At 42.5% G+C, this 18,939-nt stretch overlaps 1 protein-coding gene and 1 long non-coding RNA gene across 4 annotated transcripts in view; one reads left to right on the top strand and one right to left on the bottom strand.

The window, feature by feature from the left end:
• The window catches only part of LOC128136234 (probable global transcription activator SNF2L2), a 249,047-nt gene that overhangs the window by 133,628 nt on the left and 96,480 nt on the right, over positions 1-18,939 (bottom strand). For all 3 annotated transcript variants that reach the window (XM_052775473.1, XM_052775474.1, XM_052775476.1), the window contains exons 23-25: positions 17,423-17,509; positions 16,499-16,545; positions 516-682 (exon numbers count right to left, since the gene is read on the bottom strand). In XM_052775473.1, coding sequence (XP_052631433.1) covers positions 516-682; positions 16,499-16,545; positions 17,423-17,509 — 301 coding nt within the window. The remainder of the gene's footprint in view (positions 1-515; positions 683-16,498; positions 16,546-17,422; positions 17,510-18,939) is intronic.
• The window catches only part of LOC128136262 (uncharacterized), a 75,042-nt gene that overhangs the window by 52,732 nt on the left and 3,371 nt on the right, over positions 1-18,939 (top strand). The window lies entirely within an intron of this gene.

The raw sequence follows: 18,939 nt of genomic DNA, 5'->3' as shown, positions 1-18,939 counted from the left end.
TTCAATAGATGATATACAGATGCTGCAGTTTTGATTAAGGCCTTATGAGCACTCACAGAATCTAAATATTTTAAAATCTATATGTGTACACAAACATAGATTTATTAACATTTCACTATTGGCCTTAAAAAATCAAGATTAATATCAAGGGAACAAAAATTCTTAAAAGATCACATTCGAAACACAATGGTGTCTATAGGGGAGGGAGAGAAAGCAGAGAATTCAACCACGGTAAAAGGCCTACACAAAGCTCTAAGTAACAACTAAGCACTGTACACATTGGCAACAAGGTGAATTTCCTGTACTTTGACAATCAGTTTTTACTGATCAGCTTGGTCTGACCCTCTGCTTGTTTTATCTTTTTACATCTCTGCCTGTAGCTGAAGACAGACAGAAGTTTGATATTTTTATTCAGATGTCCATACGCATATAGTACAGAGGAGGAAGTTTTTCTACTACATAGTCAAATTGCTGAACCAGGAAAACACTTCCAAATTTATTTTCATTCCTCTTACCATCAAGACGTAAGTAAAGGAAATTTCGAAATGCAAAATAGTCCTCCATAATGGTCATGAGTGATGTCATTTGACAGAAAAGAAGCACACGATGGCTAGTGGCTCGCAACTTAGGTAAAATACGATCAAGTAGTTCAAATTTCCCTGAGGCCCGATAAAGCTCAGCTCTGTTTAAGAGGAAAAAACACAATAAATGCCATGACAAGCCTGCCTTTAGAAGAGTTTTTAATAATGCATTCTAATTACAATTGTGTCATATCATGATAATGGATAGATTCCTTTACTCAAAGGAAAACAAAACTGATAGCACTTTTCTCTCTTTAAAACTGTTTATGATGTTGATTAAAATAAGAAAAAAAACCTGCATGAATTGCATCTATGTATTTATTTGTTAGGAAAGGATTCCTCCCCCAAAATATAAGAATTCTGTGGACTCTAAAGCACATCAAATATCTTCCTTTATGAGCCCAGTATTTTTTTTTATTATTTCTCAAAACAAGTGTTATTTCTGAGGTATATAAACATTTTATTGGTTTAGATGCTGTCCCACAGGATCTGCTTTCAATCAGCATCTACTGGATCCACAAGTTCTATTCAAGTGTATGTTAGAATTGATTACTTTTCCACTCGCTACTGTGCACATGAAAGCAAAGGAGTCCAGACCATACTAGTTTATATAGAGAGAAACAATGGGAAAAGTTTGATAATGGACATATTCTTTTATTGTATACACTTATAACTGTCTTGAACTATCTCTATTTGCTCCAATTACTAATCTTCTGTCTTCTATGCTATCAAGATGAGTTGCAAAACAGACTGAGCTCTACGTTTGTATGCAAAGATGTTTAAGCCAAAAATCAGAAAGAGAATAACAAAGGTGACTAAATGAGTAGGACAACCATATAGTTTAGAAAATCAAATTACACATAACTCTCTTCTAACTCTAACTCTGTAGCCTTAAAATATAATTTATCATTAGGAACTGTATACTCAGTCCACAAGATACAAGGCCTTCTGAGATGTATACATATGTAATTGCTACGCAAAAGGCCAAACTATTTGAGAGACAGATGGTCTCATATACTACTAATAAAAAAAAGACATTGCTGACACTTAAACAGGAAGGGAGCCATGTGGAGGATACACACAACCTCCTCTATCCCTTGCTCAGAGTAAGACGGAAACCATTTCTAGCCAGTTGCACGGAAGTGTTGAGAACAAATTTAAATCTATTTAAATTTTTTATCTAAGCAATGGATAAAGTGTTAAAATAACTTTAATTTGGAATAAATTAAAAAGGAAGAGTAGAAGAGGGAGAGAGTGAGAGAAATTAAACCCCCTACTGAAATTCCTAAAGAGCCTCCACGATAAATTTCAGATAGTGTCTTTGTTGTTTAAAAAAAGGAAGGGAGGCGGGGAGGCAGGAGGGAGGCAGGCAAGCAGGCAGGAAGGATAGGCAGGAGGGAAGGCAGGCAGGCAGGCATTGGTTTGTCTGCATGAAGACAGGATTTATTATTCAGTATATTGACATGCAGTGTGATAATCATCTTTCCCTGTTTTCCTGAGACAGACAGAGGGGCAGAAAAGCTTCACATAACACCTCTAATACCAGCATCTTTTGGTTCAGGTATGGATCCTGTGCCTCCCTGTCCTCCTATAAAAGGGTATAGAGGACAAAGGAATCAGGATTCTCCTTCAGGTCCCTCCCAAACTGAAGTCCATGCTAATGAAAAACTGATGAGAAGATGAGATATATCACAGGGCTGCTGTGGTTGCCTGCTGGGATTTGCCCCTGATCAGCAAATCATCTGGACATAAATAGTCTTCCGTGCTCTTAAATACCCTTCCATTACATCATGTCACTCTGAGAACTTTTTGATAGTGGGGAAAATCCCTGGGTAGAGCATTCTGTTACCACCTAGGTTTCATTGAGAATCTGAAATATCTTCTTCGATGAGGGAAGGGGAGATTCCTAATGTGAAAGTATGAATCCAACAGCTGGAAATCTGTAAACAGTCTTGAGCTTGGAGACATGGAATGATGGAGTCAAGTGTTATAAATAATTTAGAATGATATATGCACTTGGATTTTAGGATAGGAAAAACACACTTTCTTCTTGTACAGAATGAGAAAAAATATCACAACATTCTGTTAACCCTGAAATATCTTCTGTAACTGTGACTTCTGTAATGAGATCATTGCCATGTGCAGACTAATGATTGATCCTTGAAATGGACATAGCAGATGTGGAATGAGGCAGTATCTCTTGTCCTTCCACTGGGTGTCACTAAGAACAGTCTGGCTCCATCTTCTTTACTCCTCCTATGAGGTATTTAGACACTTTGATAAGATCCCCCCACAGCCATCTCTTCTCCAGGCTAAACAGTCCCAGCTTTAAGCCTCTCCTCATGAGACAGATGCTCTTTTGTAAGCAAAATAGTTAATACCTCATAGGCCTTTGCAGGCCTCACTAGTTAAGAAACATTTGCAGCTAATGGTCTCACCAGGGAGCAAGATTTCATTAACAAATGAGTGAATTATTTGTAAAAGGATATACTATCTAGAGCCTCCTTATCTGAAGAATTCCAATCGATGTTGTTATTTACCATATCCTGCTTATCTGACACAGTTTTGGTGAAGAACCTGGTTGTATAGCCTAAAAGGTATATAAACTCTGTAACTGCCCCATTTGCACAGGATTCATATCAGCAGTCTCTCACTGCTGCTTTGTTCTCTCCTATAGCTATAGTAATAAACTGCTTCTGTTCTGACCTGATCTAAATAGTAATTCTAGTTATTCCACAATACTCCAAACCCTTAGTCATCTTTGTGGCCCTTTGCTGGACTCACTCCAGTATCCCTGTGTCTGTCTTGTACTGGGGAGCCCAGAACTGGATACAGTACTTGAGATGCAGCCTCAGCAGTGCTGAGTGGAGAGGAAGGATCTCCTCCTTCGACCTGCTGGCACTGTTCTTCCTAATGCAGCCCAGGATGCTGTTGGTTGCCTTTGCCATGAGGGTGCATTGGTGGCTCATGGTCAGATTCTTTTCCACCAGAACCCTCAGGTCCTTTTCTGCAAAGCTGCTTTCCAGCTGGTCAGCCCCCAGCCTGTACTGGTGCATGAGTTTATTCCACACCAGGTGCAGGACACGGCATTTCCCTTTGTTGGACTGCCCATTTCTCCATCCTGTTGAGGTCCCTCTGAATGTCAGCACAACCACCCAGTGTATCAGCCACTCCTCCCAATTCTCTATCATCTGCAGACTTGCTGAGAGTGCACTCTGTCCCAAGATCCAGGTCAGAAAAGAAGAGGTTAAACAGTATGGGCCCCAGTATTGGCCCCTGGGGAACACCACTAGTGACTACCCTTTAGCTGGACTTCATGCCTTTTGCTGTTGATAGACCTGCAGAAGCCTTTCTTGTTGCCCCTCCCATACCTCTCCAGATTCAAATCTAGATGGGCTTCGGCTCTCCTAACTGCATCCCTGTATGCTTGGACAGTGTCTCTATATGCCATCTGGGTCACCTGTCCCTGCTTCCACCTCCTGTATGCTCCCTTTTTATGTTTGAATCTACTCAGGAGCTCCTTGTGCATCCATACGTCCTGCCACCTGTGCTTGACTTGCTGCATGTTGGGATGGACCATTCTTGAGCTGGGAGAAGGTGATCCCTGAATATCAACCAGCTCTCCTGGACCCCCTCTGCTTTCTAGGACTGTCTCCCATGGGATTCTTCCAAGCAGATCCCTGAAAAAGCCAAAGTCTGCTTTCCTGAAGTCTAGGGTTATGATCCTGCTATTTGCCTTGTTCCTTCCTTTCAGGATCCTGAACTCCACCATCTCATGGTCACTGCAGTCAAGACTGCCCCAACCAGTCCTTCCTTGTTTGGAGGTATTCAGGTCCAGCAGAGTGCCTCCCCTCATTGGCTCCTTGATCACTTGTGTTAGGAAGTGATCACCAAAACACTCCATAAACCTCCTGGATTGCTTATGCCCTACTGTCTTGTCCTTCCAGCAGATATTGGGGTGGTTAAAGTTCCCCATGACAACCAGGGCCTGCAAATATGAAGCTTCTTCCAGTTGTACGAAGAAGGCCTCATCTACTTCTTCCTGATCAGGCAGTCTATAGCAGATGCCCACCACAATGTCACCCACATTGGTCTGCCCTCTAGTCCTAACCCATAAGCTCCTGACTGGCACGTCATCCATCCCTAGGCAGAGCTCCATGCATTCCAGCTGCTGTCTCATATAAAGGACAGTTCCCCCTCCTTGCCTTCCCAGCCTGTCCTTCCTAAAGAGCTTGTATCCATCCATGGCAGCAATCCAGTCATGTGAGCTATCCCAGCACATCTCCATGATCCCAGTGAGACTGTAGCCCTGCAACTGCACACAGATCTCTAATTCTTCCTGTTTGTTCCCCATGCTGCACGCATTAGTGTACAGGCACTTCAGAGAGGCACACAGTCATGCTGATTTCCCAGGAAAAGGGTGAGAGCTTCCCCCACAATACTGTCCTCCTGGCACTTCCTTATTTGTGTGCATGTGCTTGGGGTGTGCTCTCTTGTGTCCCGTTTTGTTCATTTTGAGGTCTCTCCTGTCCACATCGCCTTGCACCCTCTGCTTACCAAGCCAGTCCACCACTTTCCCACTTGACTGTGGGTTGTCCTCTCCCTCCCCTGTCATTCCTAGTTTGAAGCTCTCCTCACCAGGTTGGCCAGCCTGTTGGCAAAGATGTTTTTGCCCCACTTGGTCAGGTGGATCCTGTCTTTCCCTATCAGTCCTTTATCCTCAGAGGGTCCTATGGTCATTAAAGCCAAATCTCTATCAGCAACACCAGCTGCGCTGCCAGTTGTTGATCCCCAGGATCCATCCACTTCTCCTCAAGCCCTTCCCCTTCATCAATAGGATAAAGTAGAAAACCACCTGGGCCCCCATACCTTTGACCCTCATCCCCAGATTCATGTAGTCACTCTTGATATACTCAAGGTTTCCCCTGGCAGTATCATTGGTGCACACATGGAAGAACAGCAGAGGGTAATACTCTGAGGGCCAGACAAGCATCAACAGTCTCTCAGTTCCAGATTCAAGCCCCTGGCAAGCAGCAAACCTCCCTAGAGAGTAGATGGGGATTTCTGTTCCCTGCAGGAGGGAGTCATCCACTACTATCGCTCGCCGCTTCCTCCTGATGCTGCTGCATGGTTCAATCTCAGCTGGCTCCAATGTTTCTTCAGACAGAGCTTTCAGTCCTTCATCTGCTACCAGGGCACTGCACCTATTCTGTAGTTGCAGATCTGCAGGTGGAGCAGGAGCCTTCCTCCTGTTGCCAGAAGTCACAAGCTTCTAGCCTTCACCATCATGGGAGTCTCCATTTGCCACCCCAGTGAGTATAGACTCTGGTTGCTCTTTCTGTGCAGGTGAGGATTCAGGCTCTTGCTTCTGCAGGGTGTTAGAGAAGATCCTTTCCATCTCTTTTTTCATCATCCTTATTGCTGCGCATTGATATTGACATATTGGAGCAAGTCCAGAGGTGGGCCACCATGATGCTCAGGGGACTGGAGCACATGACATAGAAGAAAAGGTTGAGAGAGCTGGATTTTTTTCAGTCTAGATAAGAGAAGGCTCAGAGAAACCTTATTGCTTGTTTACAACTGCCTAATGGGAGGATACAGTGAAGACTCTTCTCAGAGCTGCACAGTAATAGGACAAGAGGCAATGGATACAAGTTGGAACATGGGAAATTCTGATAAGATACTAGGAAAAATAATTTTTACCGCGAGGGTGGTCAAATACTAGAACTGGTTGCCCAGTGAGGCTGTATAATCTGCATCCTTGGAGGTGTTCAAGACTTGACTGGACAAGTCCTTGAGCAACCTGACCTGCTTTGCGTAGGGGTTAGACCAGGTGACCTCTGGAGTTCTCTTCCAACCTAAATTATTCTATGATTCTAACCTTTTTTAACATGGTCTTTATCAAAAACGTACACGTCAAGAGAACCTGTAAGCAAATGAGCCAGGACTTGCTGCCAAGAGATCTTTAAAGTCTGAAGTCTGACATAGATTTTGAACAATTAAGAACTGGGTACAAGTATCACTGAAGTATCAGTTTAAGCATTTTATGTAAATATAATGTGTTGCTGGATTATAAGAATTGTGTTAAAGGTTACAGAAAGTTTTTGAAAAGCAAAATATTAGTAGTTTAGTAGTAAACTTAAAATTTTGTTATGACAAGGTTAATTTAAAATGCTGACAAAAAATTTGAGTGGACAGATGCCAATAATCTAATTGCAAGTGTAATAAGAAAACATACCCCCCATAAAATCAGAGGTAGATTAAGGCTAACTGGAAATCATTCCTAGCCCAATACTTGGATGAGCCACAATAACAGAGGAATTTAAATGCTTTCTGTTAGAGAAAGTTTGCTAATATTTCCCTAATTTGAAAGGGAATAAAAAGAAAGAGGAGATAAATTAAAACTGAGAAATGGTACTGTAACAAATAATAATAAATCACAGATATGAAAACACCAGGGACCTCTGTAAGGAAACTTTGATAATCATAGAATCATAGAACAGCCCAGGTTAGAAGGGACCTTGAAAGATCATCTGGTCCAACATTTCATGGGAAAGGGAGCCTAGATGATATTATCTAGCACCTTGTCCAATTGCATCTTGAAAACCTCCAGTGATGGGGACTCTACCATGTCCCTAGAGAGGTTGTTCCAGTGACTGATTGTTCTTACTGTAAAAAATTTCTTTCTTATGTTGAGATGAAACCTCTCCCAGTGTAACTTGTACCCTTTGCCCCTTGTCTTCTCCATGTAACATAATGTCTCATGCCATTGCAGTTGGGCAAAGGTGTCAATCTTGTCCCTAATTTAGCAAGGACTAGTGTGCAGTTATCAATAAATAAACAAGAATCCTGCATGTGACCACCATAACTATTCCTTATGTGATGGGAAAGAAAAAAGAAAAAAGACTCTTGTTACAACAGGAATAAAAGCTTTCTGGAGAACCAGCAATCATTTCTATGTTCAGTCATTGTCCAAGGACTGGAAGCTTTATGAAAGAAAGGGTCCTATATCTCGGTAAGATGTTAATGAAAATAATGGAAATCCATCTTCAAAATTCTCCTAACCATTCTCTGCTTTAACTGAATGCTTCTTTTCAAAGCATGAGACTACTTTAAATTAGATAAAAACTTTCTTGCTTTGATATTAGTCACTCAGCAGGGCTTCAGCATCAGTCAAGGACAAGACTGGAGTCCAGAAGATTCTAATTACCATCCAACTATAAAAGCAACTTTGAAACAAGGGGAGTCAAAAGAATCTCAGTAGACATAATAAGGGGGGATGAAGGATGATGTTTAGTGCTTACATTGTTGAAATTAGCTGAGGCAAAGACAGTCTTTGATAAGAAGAGCTAGTCCCAAGGACCAGCCAATGAGGTAAAGACAGCTCCTGATAAGAAGCAGGAGCAGGCCCCAAGAGCCAGCTAAGACTGGTCCTGCGGCTTGGGTGAATACCAAGAAATCACTGAGCCTGCGCAAGAAAAAAGGTTACTAGCGGTGACGAAGAGGAGTCATCTATCTTCATCTCTGCGACCACCAGACGACCACCATAAAGAGGCACTGCGCAAGCGCAGTTGAGAGGAGACTATGGAAATGACCTCTCGGAGCTAATTTTAATATGGAGCGGGGATAGGTCATGCATATGTATAGGTGTATTGTGAATATGTAACACTTGACTGTATAAACTTGAGACAAACTGCCGAGTGCGGCGCGCACGACTTTGGTGGGACTACCCCCCGTGCGGCCCAGCGCTGAATAAACATACCTACTTTACAATCTCACTGATTGTGGAGTCTGTTTTCCGCACGTCAGTTTGGCGAGCCAGCCAGGAGACTCTCTGCTCGGCTGCGGGACCGACTGCGGAGCGGACGCCCCTCGGCGCGCCCCGAGCACTTTCCTCGGAGGAGCCTCCGCTGCCAGCCGCTCACCACGGGAGCAGACAACAACCTCCTGAAGCCGCGGACTAAACGGTATGTTTACAAAGGTAGCCTGTAGAAATACGGGCCGGGGGAGCTGGTAAATCTCGCAGAGACGTCTGGCGTGCAGCGTAGTCCCCGTATGGGAGGAGGGTACCTTGTATGGTAAGGGGGGATTTGCTGACCGATAGAGCGGCCGCTAGCGATCTTGGGGGTAGATCGAGCAAATCCGGGGTGACTGCTGTATCCCGGTATCGGGAGCCAGGACGGACCTGTCGATGACTGGTATATAAGAGGCAGGAGAAGGGTAGGCGCACCCCCTCGCAATTGCGCTTGGTTTACTTTTGAAGCTGCTGAAAGGTTGTCAACTGGAGCGATGATTGTATGATGTGAATGTTTGGAAATTTATGTTAAAGATTTTGTGGGGGTGTGTGGAAATGATATTTTGAAATCTATAGGTGTATGTATGTTTGTGTGAATGTCTTTACGTATTAATAGCGGTGATCCCCTGCTTTGTATGTGGCCTTGTAACTGGACTATATAGTAATTAGCATCCAGCTTGGCTTTGTTGAAGTGTAAATCTTGTGGGAGAAGGTGGTACTGTAGCAGTACTGTAGCAGACGGAAACCAGACTGCCTTGAGTGTTTTCCCCAAATTCCACACTTTTATGATTGGGAAAGAGTTCACTAAGCGAAATAGTGAGATTGGTGTGTAAAGGAAAATTTAATTCCAGAAATTTGGGATGTGTGGGAGGGAAACGGAGGGAAGACTATAAAGAAGTGTAAGGAACGATTTTCATGGAAGCTTATTAAAAGGAGAAGCCAAAATCCAACTTAAGAATTATTAGGAAGAGTATTAAAATGGGAAACAAACAAGGAGGAGTATTGAGGAAGAGTCCTCTGGGTTGTGTAATTGCCCACTGGAAAGATATTGTTGGGACCGGAGGTACGGAAAGTAAAAAGAACCTTATTAAATACTGCAATCAGTGGTGGCCGTTGTATAAGTTAGAAGGTGATGCTAAGTGGCCGCTTAATGGGTCAATAGATTATAATACTTTATTACAACTAATGCTGTTTTTAAGGAGAGAAGGAAAATGGGATGAGGTTTCGTATGCAGACATGTTTTTCACCCTCCGAAATCATCCGGAGTGGCAAAGGGACTGTGGAATGGTACCCCCACAGGACCCCATGGTGCTTGCACTTGAGCGAGAGAACAACAAGGAGCTTAGAGGTAAACTGAGGTGGTGTTGTTCGGCATGTAGTATTGGACAAAGATGTACAAAGACAAATAAAATCCATCAGGCACCAGAACAAGATCTAACTGATTTGTTTAAGCCTCCCCCTTGACCACAGGAACAGGATGCAGACTCGGATAGAACTCCAACCCCCCCGAGCAGCCCTGTATCTTCCCGTACTAGGAAGAAAACTACCTCAACAGCTTTACAAGCACCTCTCCGAGAGGCGGTGGGGCCGGATGGTGGGACGATGTTAATCAAAGTACCCTTTTCTACTGCTGACCTAGGGGAATGGAAAAAGGTTGCAAAAGATTATAGGAGAGATCCGATAGGTGTAACTAAGCATTTCCAATTTATTGTAAAACAGCATAACCCCGATTGGAAGGATATACAGCTATTATTGGAATATATGACTGAGACAGAAAAACAGCTGATTTTAAAAACAGCAGGGAACCTTGCTGAAGATCATTATAAGATTACAGGAGGGGACATTAAGGAATATTTCCCTCTCCAAGACCCAAAGTGGGATGTTAATAGATCTGCACATATGGAAAGATTGCAGGGGTATCAGGAATGGATTACAAAAGGAATAGAGAGAGCAATCCCTAAAACTATAAATTGGTCAGCTTTATATGCAGTTAAACAGAGTCCTTCCGAGTCTCCATCTGAATTCCTGGATCGATTGAGGGATGTAATGCGCCGCAGCACACCGCTGGATCCTGGGTCAGAGGTAGGAATACAACAATTAGTCTCCCTGTTTTTGGGGCAATCTACAAGGGATATAAGGCGCAAACTTCAGAAATTACGGCCTACAGAGGGTAGGAATTTAGAAATATTGTTGGATGAAGCATGGAGAGTATTTAGTAACAGAGAGGAAGGATATAGGCAGGGGCAAAGGAAATTAATGGCTGTTATCCAGGAAGAAAGAGGAAGAGGGCCTAGACGAGACTTGCCCCGACTGGGCAAGGATCAATGCGCTTTGTGTAAGAAATTCGGTCATTGGAAAAAGGAATGCCCAAGGAACAAGGAGGATCAGAGGGCTCAAACAGGAGGAACGGTAGCCCATGTGAAGGGAGATTGACGGGAACCTGGGGAATCTACCCTAGCGGATCCACTGGTTATAATTAAGCTAGGGAAAACACAACAAGAGGTAGAATTTTTGGTAGATACAGGAGCAACATACTCGGTTCTGAATCAAGCTTTGATGCCCCTGGGAGATGATTATGTCATGGTGAAAGGAGCAACTGGCCAAAGTGAAAAGGCATATTTTTGTAAACCTTTAGAATATAAATTAGGAAAACAGTGGGGCATTCATAAATTTTTATATATGCCCAACTCCCCAAAGGCACTTTTGGGAAGGGACTTGTTGGAACAATTGGGAGCAAAAATTGTATTCAAAAAGGGAGAAATTACTCTGGAGGTAAAAGATCAGCAATATATTCAAATATTGAGCCTAACTTTAACCAGTCTCCCCCTAGAAGGAAGCATTAACGAGGACATCTTAAACCAAGTGTACCCTGGGGTATGGGCTACCGATGCACCTGGAAGAGCAAAAAGTGCTCCACCTGTTGAAGTTAGGATCAAGGAAGGCCAAAGCCGGTAAGAATTAAACAATATCCCCTAAAGAAGGAAGATAGAGAAGGAATCCGGCCGGTGATAGAAAAATTTTTGCAGTTGGGATTACTAAAAGAGTGTGAGTCTGAATTCAATACCCCTATATTACCTGTTCGGAAGCCCGATGGGTCATATCGGGTGGTCCAAGACTTACGGGCGGTGAATAAGATAACTGAAGATCTTTACCCAGTAGTGGCGAACCCATATACTCTGTTGACCGTATTAACACCTGAATTGACTTGGTTTACTGTTTTAGATTTGAAGGATGCCTTCTTTTGCCTCCCTCTCCATGAAGCCAGCCAAAAATTATTTGCATTTGAATGGGAAAACCCCAAGAGTGGTCGAAAGACCCAGCTCACTTGGACGGTGTTGCCACAAGGATTTAAGAATAGTCCTACCATTTTTGGCAATCAGCTTGCGAAAGACTTAGAATCCTGGGAAGCCCCGTCTGAGGAGGGGAAGCTGTTGCAGTATGTGGATGATATCCTGATTGCCACCAAAACAGAGAAAGATTGTATGACATGGACAGTGAGTCTGTTGAATTTCCTGGGACTCCAGGGGTACCGGGTATCCAAGAAAAAGGCACAGGTAATGCAACGCAAAGTGAATTATTTGGGCTATGAAATTAGTGCGGGACAAAGAACTTTGGGACAGGCCCGTAAAGAGGCAATATGCCAAACTCGGAGACCTCAGACAGTAAAAGAGTTACGGACTTTTCTGGGAATGACGGGGTGGTGCCGATTGTGGATCTATAATTATGGATTGCTTGTTAAACCACTGTATGCGTTGACAGCCACTGAGCAGAAACACCTTGAGTGGAACAAGGAGACCGAACGAGCCTTTGAGCTACTGAAAGAGGCTTTGATGTCGGCCCCGGCCTTAGGACTCCCAGATGTGAGTAAGCCGTTTCTTCTTTACTCCCACGAGAAGCAGGGCATTGCCCTGGGAATATTAGCACAAAACCTGGGTCCGTATCGACGGGCAGTTGCCTACCTTTCTAAGCAGTTAGACACAACTGCAAAAGGTTGGCCTGGATGCCTGCGGGCAGTTGCGGCTGTGATATTGAATATACAGGAAGCCCGAAAGTTTACTCTGGGCCAGAAAATGACTGTTTTGGTGTCTCACACAGTATCAGCAGTACTGGAAGCGAAAGGTGGACATTGGCTCTCTCCACAAAGATTCCTGAGATATCAAGCTATATTGGTAGAGCAGGATGATGTGGAGATTGTAGTCACTAACATTGTCAACCCAGCTTCTTTTCTCAGTGGGAACACAGGAGAACCGGTACATCATGACTGTTTGGAAACCATCGAAGCAACATACGCCAGTCGCCCAGACCTGAAAGACAGCCCCATGGAAAACGGGGAAACTTGGTTCACAGACGGAAGCAGTTATGTCCTAAATGGTAATCGACATGCGGGATACGCCGTCACCACCAGCCAAGAGGTAATAGAATCAGGGGCTTTGCCTATGAACACCTCCGCACAGAAGGCAGAAATAATTGCTCTAACCCGTGCCCTGGAATTGGCCCAGGGCAAAGTTGTGAACATTTATACAGACTCAAAATATGCCTTTGGAGTTGTACATGCACATGGAACAATTTGGAAGGAGAGAGGACTATTGAGTTCTCAAGGGAAAAATATCAAACACGCAGAAGAAATTCTGAAGTTACTGGAAGCTGTCCAGCTCCCTAAGAAAGTAGCAATTATGCATATTAAGGCACACCAGAAAGTGAGCTCAGATTTGGAAAGAGGGAATGAACTGGCGGACAGAGAGGCAAAACAAGTGGCCAAAACAAATGTAAAAACAGAAGGGGCCTTAATACCTGATAGGCAGATTTCCCTAGAAGGTAAGCCAGAATACACCAAGGAAGATCAGAAGCTCATTACAGATTTAGAAGGGTCATATAATGAAGAGGGGTGGGCTCATACGCCACAAGGAAAGTTAATCATTCCCTCTTGCTTATTATGGCATTTGATACGGGAGGAACATAGGAAAAGACATTGGGGAACAGAGGCTCTGTATAATCATTTGATAAGAGAAATTGTGGCTAGAAATTTATACACCACGGTGAGACAGGTGACTCAACAGTGTGATCTTTGCCTCCAGACTAATCCTAAGAATACCCCCAAGGCGGAAATGGGCCAGATTGGAAAAGGGAACAGGCCTGGACAACAATGGCAAATTGATTTTACAGAACTTCCAAGAAAAGGGGGGTATCGATATTTATTGGTATTAACTGATACCTTTTCAGGTTGGCCAGAAGCATTCCCAACAAGAACGGCTAAAGCTCGGGAGGTAACTAAAATATTGGTGCAAGAGATAATACCACGGTTTGGGGTTCCAGCAACCATATCCTCTGACAGAGGACCACATTTTGTCTCAAAAATAGTACAACAAATTAGCCGCCATTTGGGTATAGATTGGCAGCTTCATACTCCATATCACCCCCAGTCGAGTGGTCAAGTAGAAAAAATGAACCACTTAATCAAACAGCAAATTGTGAAATTAGGACAAGAAGCAAATTTGACATGGCCTCAGTCTCTCCCTTTAGCCCTTCTGCGTATACGAACAAGACCAAGGGCGAAAGAAGGACTGAGCCCCTTTGAAATTCTGTATGGACAACCCTATGGGATACAGAGAGGGGTGTCTGTACAAGCGGGGGATGAAATTATGACTTCTTACATGGTAGCATTAGGTAAACAACTTAAATCAGGAAGCATGTGGTAGGGACTCGAGGGAGAGGTTTGGATGGGCCTGTACATAATATACAACCTGGAGATTATGTGTATATAAAGTCTCTTACAGAAAAAACTCTGGAGCCGCAGTGGGAAGGACCATTTCAAGTATTACTTACCTCCTTCACCGCGATTAGGATCAAGGAACGGAACGCTTGGATTCATCACACCAGAGTGAAAAGACACCCAAAACTCCATGGAAAGTCACCACAAAATCCGATGGACACTTAGTTTTTACGCGGTAATATGGGCAACTATGGGGACAAGGAGTGTAGCATGGGATGGGAACGTGTTTGTTCAACTCTACGAGAGTATCGCAAAAATAGTGAATCAAACTGATTGCTGGATATGTTCACGTTTTCCTAAGGGTCTCGGACAGGGCTACCCCGTAATTGCGACAGTTTTTTCTAACACCTCGGTGATAGCAGCAGCTTTTAATAACATGTCCCTCACAATGTACACTGAAATACCCTCTGAGAACCTTCAATGGCAAACAGATCTGAGCGAACTGTGGAATGAAACCCAAAGGGTTCCGTGTGTTCAAAGATGCCATCTGAAAAATACAACTAAGAATTCTGGAGGTAATAGCACGGACCCTAGATGTGGATCAGTCAAGGTGTTTGTTGGGAGTTACCCCAATTGTACTGAATATATTAAATATGGTAGCACAAACATGTGGAACTTCAATCAGACCCGGATTGCAAGAACCCGGGGGCATAATTCTACTAGACCCAGGGGATGGCCCACTCCAGTAGGACTAGGATGGTATTGGATTTGTGGACAGACAGGATATAAAGTGCTGCCTCTAGGCTGGACTGGCCAATGTGCCGTAGGAACCATAGTCCCTAATACCATTGTGGTTAAAAATTTGACTGACAATGATTCAAAAAAATTTTTACGGACTTATATGAAACCAGTAATAAGGCAAAAACGCACCAGCAATCCCCTAGTGGAAAGACCAACTAGATTTCATAGTTTTGTACGATGGCTCATTCCATCATTGGGAGTTAGTGAGTTAGAGAAAGCTCTGCTAAATCTTTCTGCCACTATGGAAATTATTAATAATGCCACAATCGATGCTATAAAGACCCTCCAGGAAGAAACCACTTCCCTAGGAAAAATGGTGCTCCAGAATCAACTAGGTCTAGATATGCTCTTCGCTCAACAAGGGGGCCTGTGTACTGTAATTAATGAACGCTGCTGCACCTATGTTAACCAAAAAAGACGAATAGAAACAGATCTCTCTCAAATTTGGAAACAAACCCAGCTTTTACATTTAATGTCACAAGATGACACTTCATGGGAATTCACTGAGATATGGGAAAAATTAACCTCCTGGTTGCCAAATTTGGCATGGTTGAAGCAATTGTTTGTCACTATAATAATCATTATTCTCTCGTCTGTGGTCCTTTGCATAATGGTTCGGTGTGGCTTCTTGTGCTGTAAGAGTACAGGAGACTCTTACAGTGAATGGAAAAAGAATCAGTTACGACGAAAACTCGAGACCAACAAATACTTTGAGAGGATGCTAGATAGGGAAACAATGTATTAGAAGTACTAGGATTAGATATAGTAAAAGAATTTACTATTTTCTAGAAAAGGGGGGACTGAAACAAGGGGAGTCAAAAGAATCTCAGTAGACATAATAAGGGGGGATGAAGGATGATGTTTAGTGCTTACATTGTTGAAATTAGCTGAGGCAAAGACAGTCTTTGATAAGAAGAGCTAGTCCCAAGGACCAGCCAATGAGGTAAAGACAGCTCCTGATAAGAAGCAGGAGCAGGCCCCAAGAGCCAGCTAAGACTGGTCCTGCGGCTTGGGTGAATACCAAGAAATCACTGAGCCTGCGCAAGAAAAAAGGTTACTAGCGGTGACGAAGAGGAGTCATCTATCTTCATCTCTGCGACCACCAGACGACCACCATAGAGGCACTGCGCAAGCGCAGTTGAGAGGAGACTATGGAAATGACCTCTCGGAGCTAATTTTAATATGGAGCGGGGATAGGTCATGCATATGTATAGGTGTATTGTGAATATGTAACACTTGACTGTATAAACTTGAGACAAACTGCCGAGTGCGGCGCGCACGACTTTGGTGGGACTACCCCCCGTGCGGCCCAGCGCTGAATAAACATACCTACTTTACAATCTCACTGATTGTGGAGTCTGTTTTCCGCACGTCAACTTTAAACTGCCAATTTGGAGAAGAAACATCCCTTGAAGTAAGAAGCAGTCCCTTAGGCTGGGGGACTATGGTGAAGAGTTTTAAGCTGGTTAGGTTCCTTCTAAAGCATGTTATTTCTATAGCTGATTAGATTTATCTTAGAAACTACTTAGTTTTTGAGAACATATAGCTTTTGGAAACAAGATATGATATAATAGTTTCATTACAGCATATATGAAGAAGATAAAGATTTACCCATTGATGACACCATTTGAGTAGCCTAAATGTTCAGCGAAGGATTCCTGCAGAATTATAAGCAATAAACAGAATATTAGACACAGTCTATACAGTGGCAAAAATTATGCATCCCTATATCAAGAAATTATATGAATTGGGTTTGAGTCCCATTACACTCATACCCTTGGAATTTGCCTTGTGGCACAAGTACTCTAATGTTTTCCTGCTACTGCTTTATTTAAAATGCATGGCTTGTAGGAATAATTTCCCTCTGTATGCTTTTTACCAGATTACAAATACAGTAGAACTTAATTAATTTGCACTGATTACTGGGAGACCCATTTGCAAAATACTGAATTTCATGAGTTAATAAGCAAGTGAGCAAATGATAAAAAACATAATAATACACCACAGGAGATAGATACTTGTTAATTTCTTTGTATATTGTAGCTACATTTTAGTTAGCTTTAGCTCAGTAATGAGAAATGCTATGCAGTAAACAAATCTTTACTGAAAAAAAGGAGGGGTATGGAGGGGGGGCAATTTTTGATAGATATTCTAAAGGATTAGCAGTCTGCTGGATAACAAGGTTCTACTATATGGCATTTTAAACTGATATCTCTATTTTAAAATTTAGTTTTATTTTAAGCACAGGTAGTGGCAAGTTGATATGGAATATCTTAAACTCAGAAAACTATATTTTTTAAAGATAGTGCCTCAAAAAGAACAAATGCTGTAAAAGAGAATTTAAGACTGCGGATAAAAATCTGGTGACTGCTCCATTTCTTCACTTATACAGAGGAATGGAATGAGTGTTTCTCAAATGCGTTCTTTCCAGCACAAGTGTTGTTGCCAAAGATGTTCCCTCTTGCCCTAGCAGTTTTTTAATATGTTAGCCACCTGAATAAAAAAGGCCCCCAAAATCAAACATAACAGACTTACCTCAATATGTTGAAACATATACGGGTGATTGCATATCTTTCTCAATTGCATGATTGTGTTCATAAGAGTTTTTGCCCCACCTTTTCCCTAGGGAAACAAACAACACAAATCATATTATGAAACCCATTTCCTAGCTTGTTAATGAAACTTTTGAAACTCAATTTCAAAAGGAGACATAAAAATACTTCTACCCCAAAGCAGAACACCATATCACCATGAAATAAAAAATATTTGAAGCTATGAAATAAGGTGCAGTTATCTGGCTGCTCAAATTAAAATATCATGAAGATGATCCAAAAAGACAAGGAGATCAAAGACTTCCAAGTAACCTGGAAAGTGTACTACATCTCATATCTGTCTATAGCAGTCACAATAAGCACTTACTGCTTATTTCTATTGCTTATTTATGAAACCATGTAAATTGTAAACAGTAAAATATTATCAGGTGTTCCACTAAGCCGGGATGGTTACAATCTAATTATCACTGATGAATACATTTGGTAACACCATATTAAGATTGACTAACACTTCTCAATTTAAGGTCCCATTTTGATTTGCTATAACTTTGTGAAACTGTTACCAAAGTTGGTACAATTTCCAAAATCACTATGTCACTCAGGTGAAATTATTTTAAACTATATCAGCCAAAACAATTCAGACATTTCCAAGAGTGAGATTAGGAAAAATTACATTATGTGATCATTTTATATTCCTGGTAAATTCATCTTTGGAAGGGAACTGACATTTGATTGGGGGTAGTCTACATGTCAAAGTCTGCTGTTGATCCCTTGAAAGTCTATCTCAATTTGCTCCAAGCTGCAGTTTGCATTTGTTTATGAAATGTTTACTAGAGCTTTGCATCCTAATGAATTCTCTCTAGTTTGAGCAGATTGCAAGGCAGAGCTGCAGAGTTTTCCCTAAAACCATAGTTATTGGATCTTCAAAGTCAAGAGCTCTCAATGACCACCACCTCCTTCTGCTGGCACCAGGAAGCATGAATAAGAAAACCTGATGAATTACTTACAGAAAAGAAAAAAGTTGGAGGATGGGGAAAAATTGGACCTATGAGTATGAGGGAGTTGAAATTGCAGTGTTCTGGCCAAAGAGACTAGAAAGCTAGAGGACAGCAGAGGCAACAGAACTGCTTAAGGCAAAGAGCTGGGCAGGGAAGCAAGGAAGAAAAAGCAGAGAGAAGATTCTGAACTAGTGAACAAGAGAAACCAGAGAGAGAGGTAAGCAGAAGGCTGGGATGCAAAATGAAATTGGGGGGGGTGGGGGGAAGTTAGAACAAGGAACAGGATGTAAGATAGACAATGTTGAGGTGGACATAAACCTGCTGAGGTGGACAGGGAACAGGGAATGAGAGCATAGAGATGGCTGACCTCTGTTTAGTTGAGTAAGGTGACTGCACACAAATCTTGAGTCAGAGGAAGGGCAACAGAAATGGCTGTGCCAGGAAACTGGGCCTAGTTAGGCACAGAGAACTGAGCTAGCAGAAGACGTTGGGATGAAGAAGA

This window comes from Harpia harpyja, chromosome W (assembly GCF_026419915.1).
Source record: "Harpia harpyja isolate bHarHar1 chromosome W, bHarHar1 primary haplotype, whole genome shotgun sequence".
In the NCBI taxonomy this organism is placed as follows: Eukaryota; Metazoa; Chordata; class Aves; order Accipitriformes; family Accipitridae; genus Harpia; species Harpia harpyja.
The sequence above is the reverse complement of the archived record's forward strand: the minus strand, read 5'-3'. Positions and strand labels throughout refer to the sequence as shown.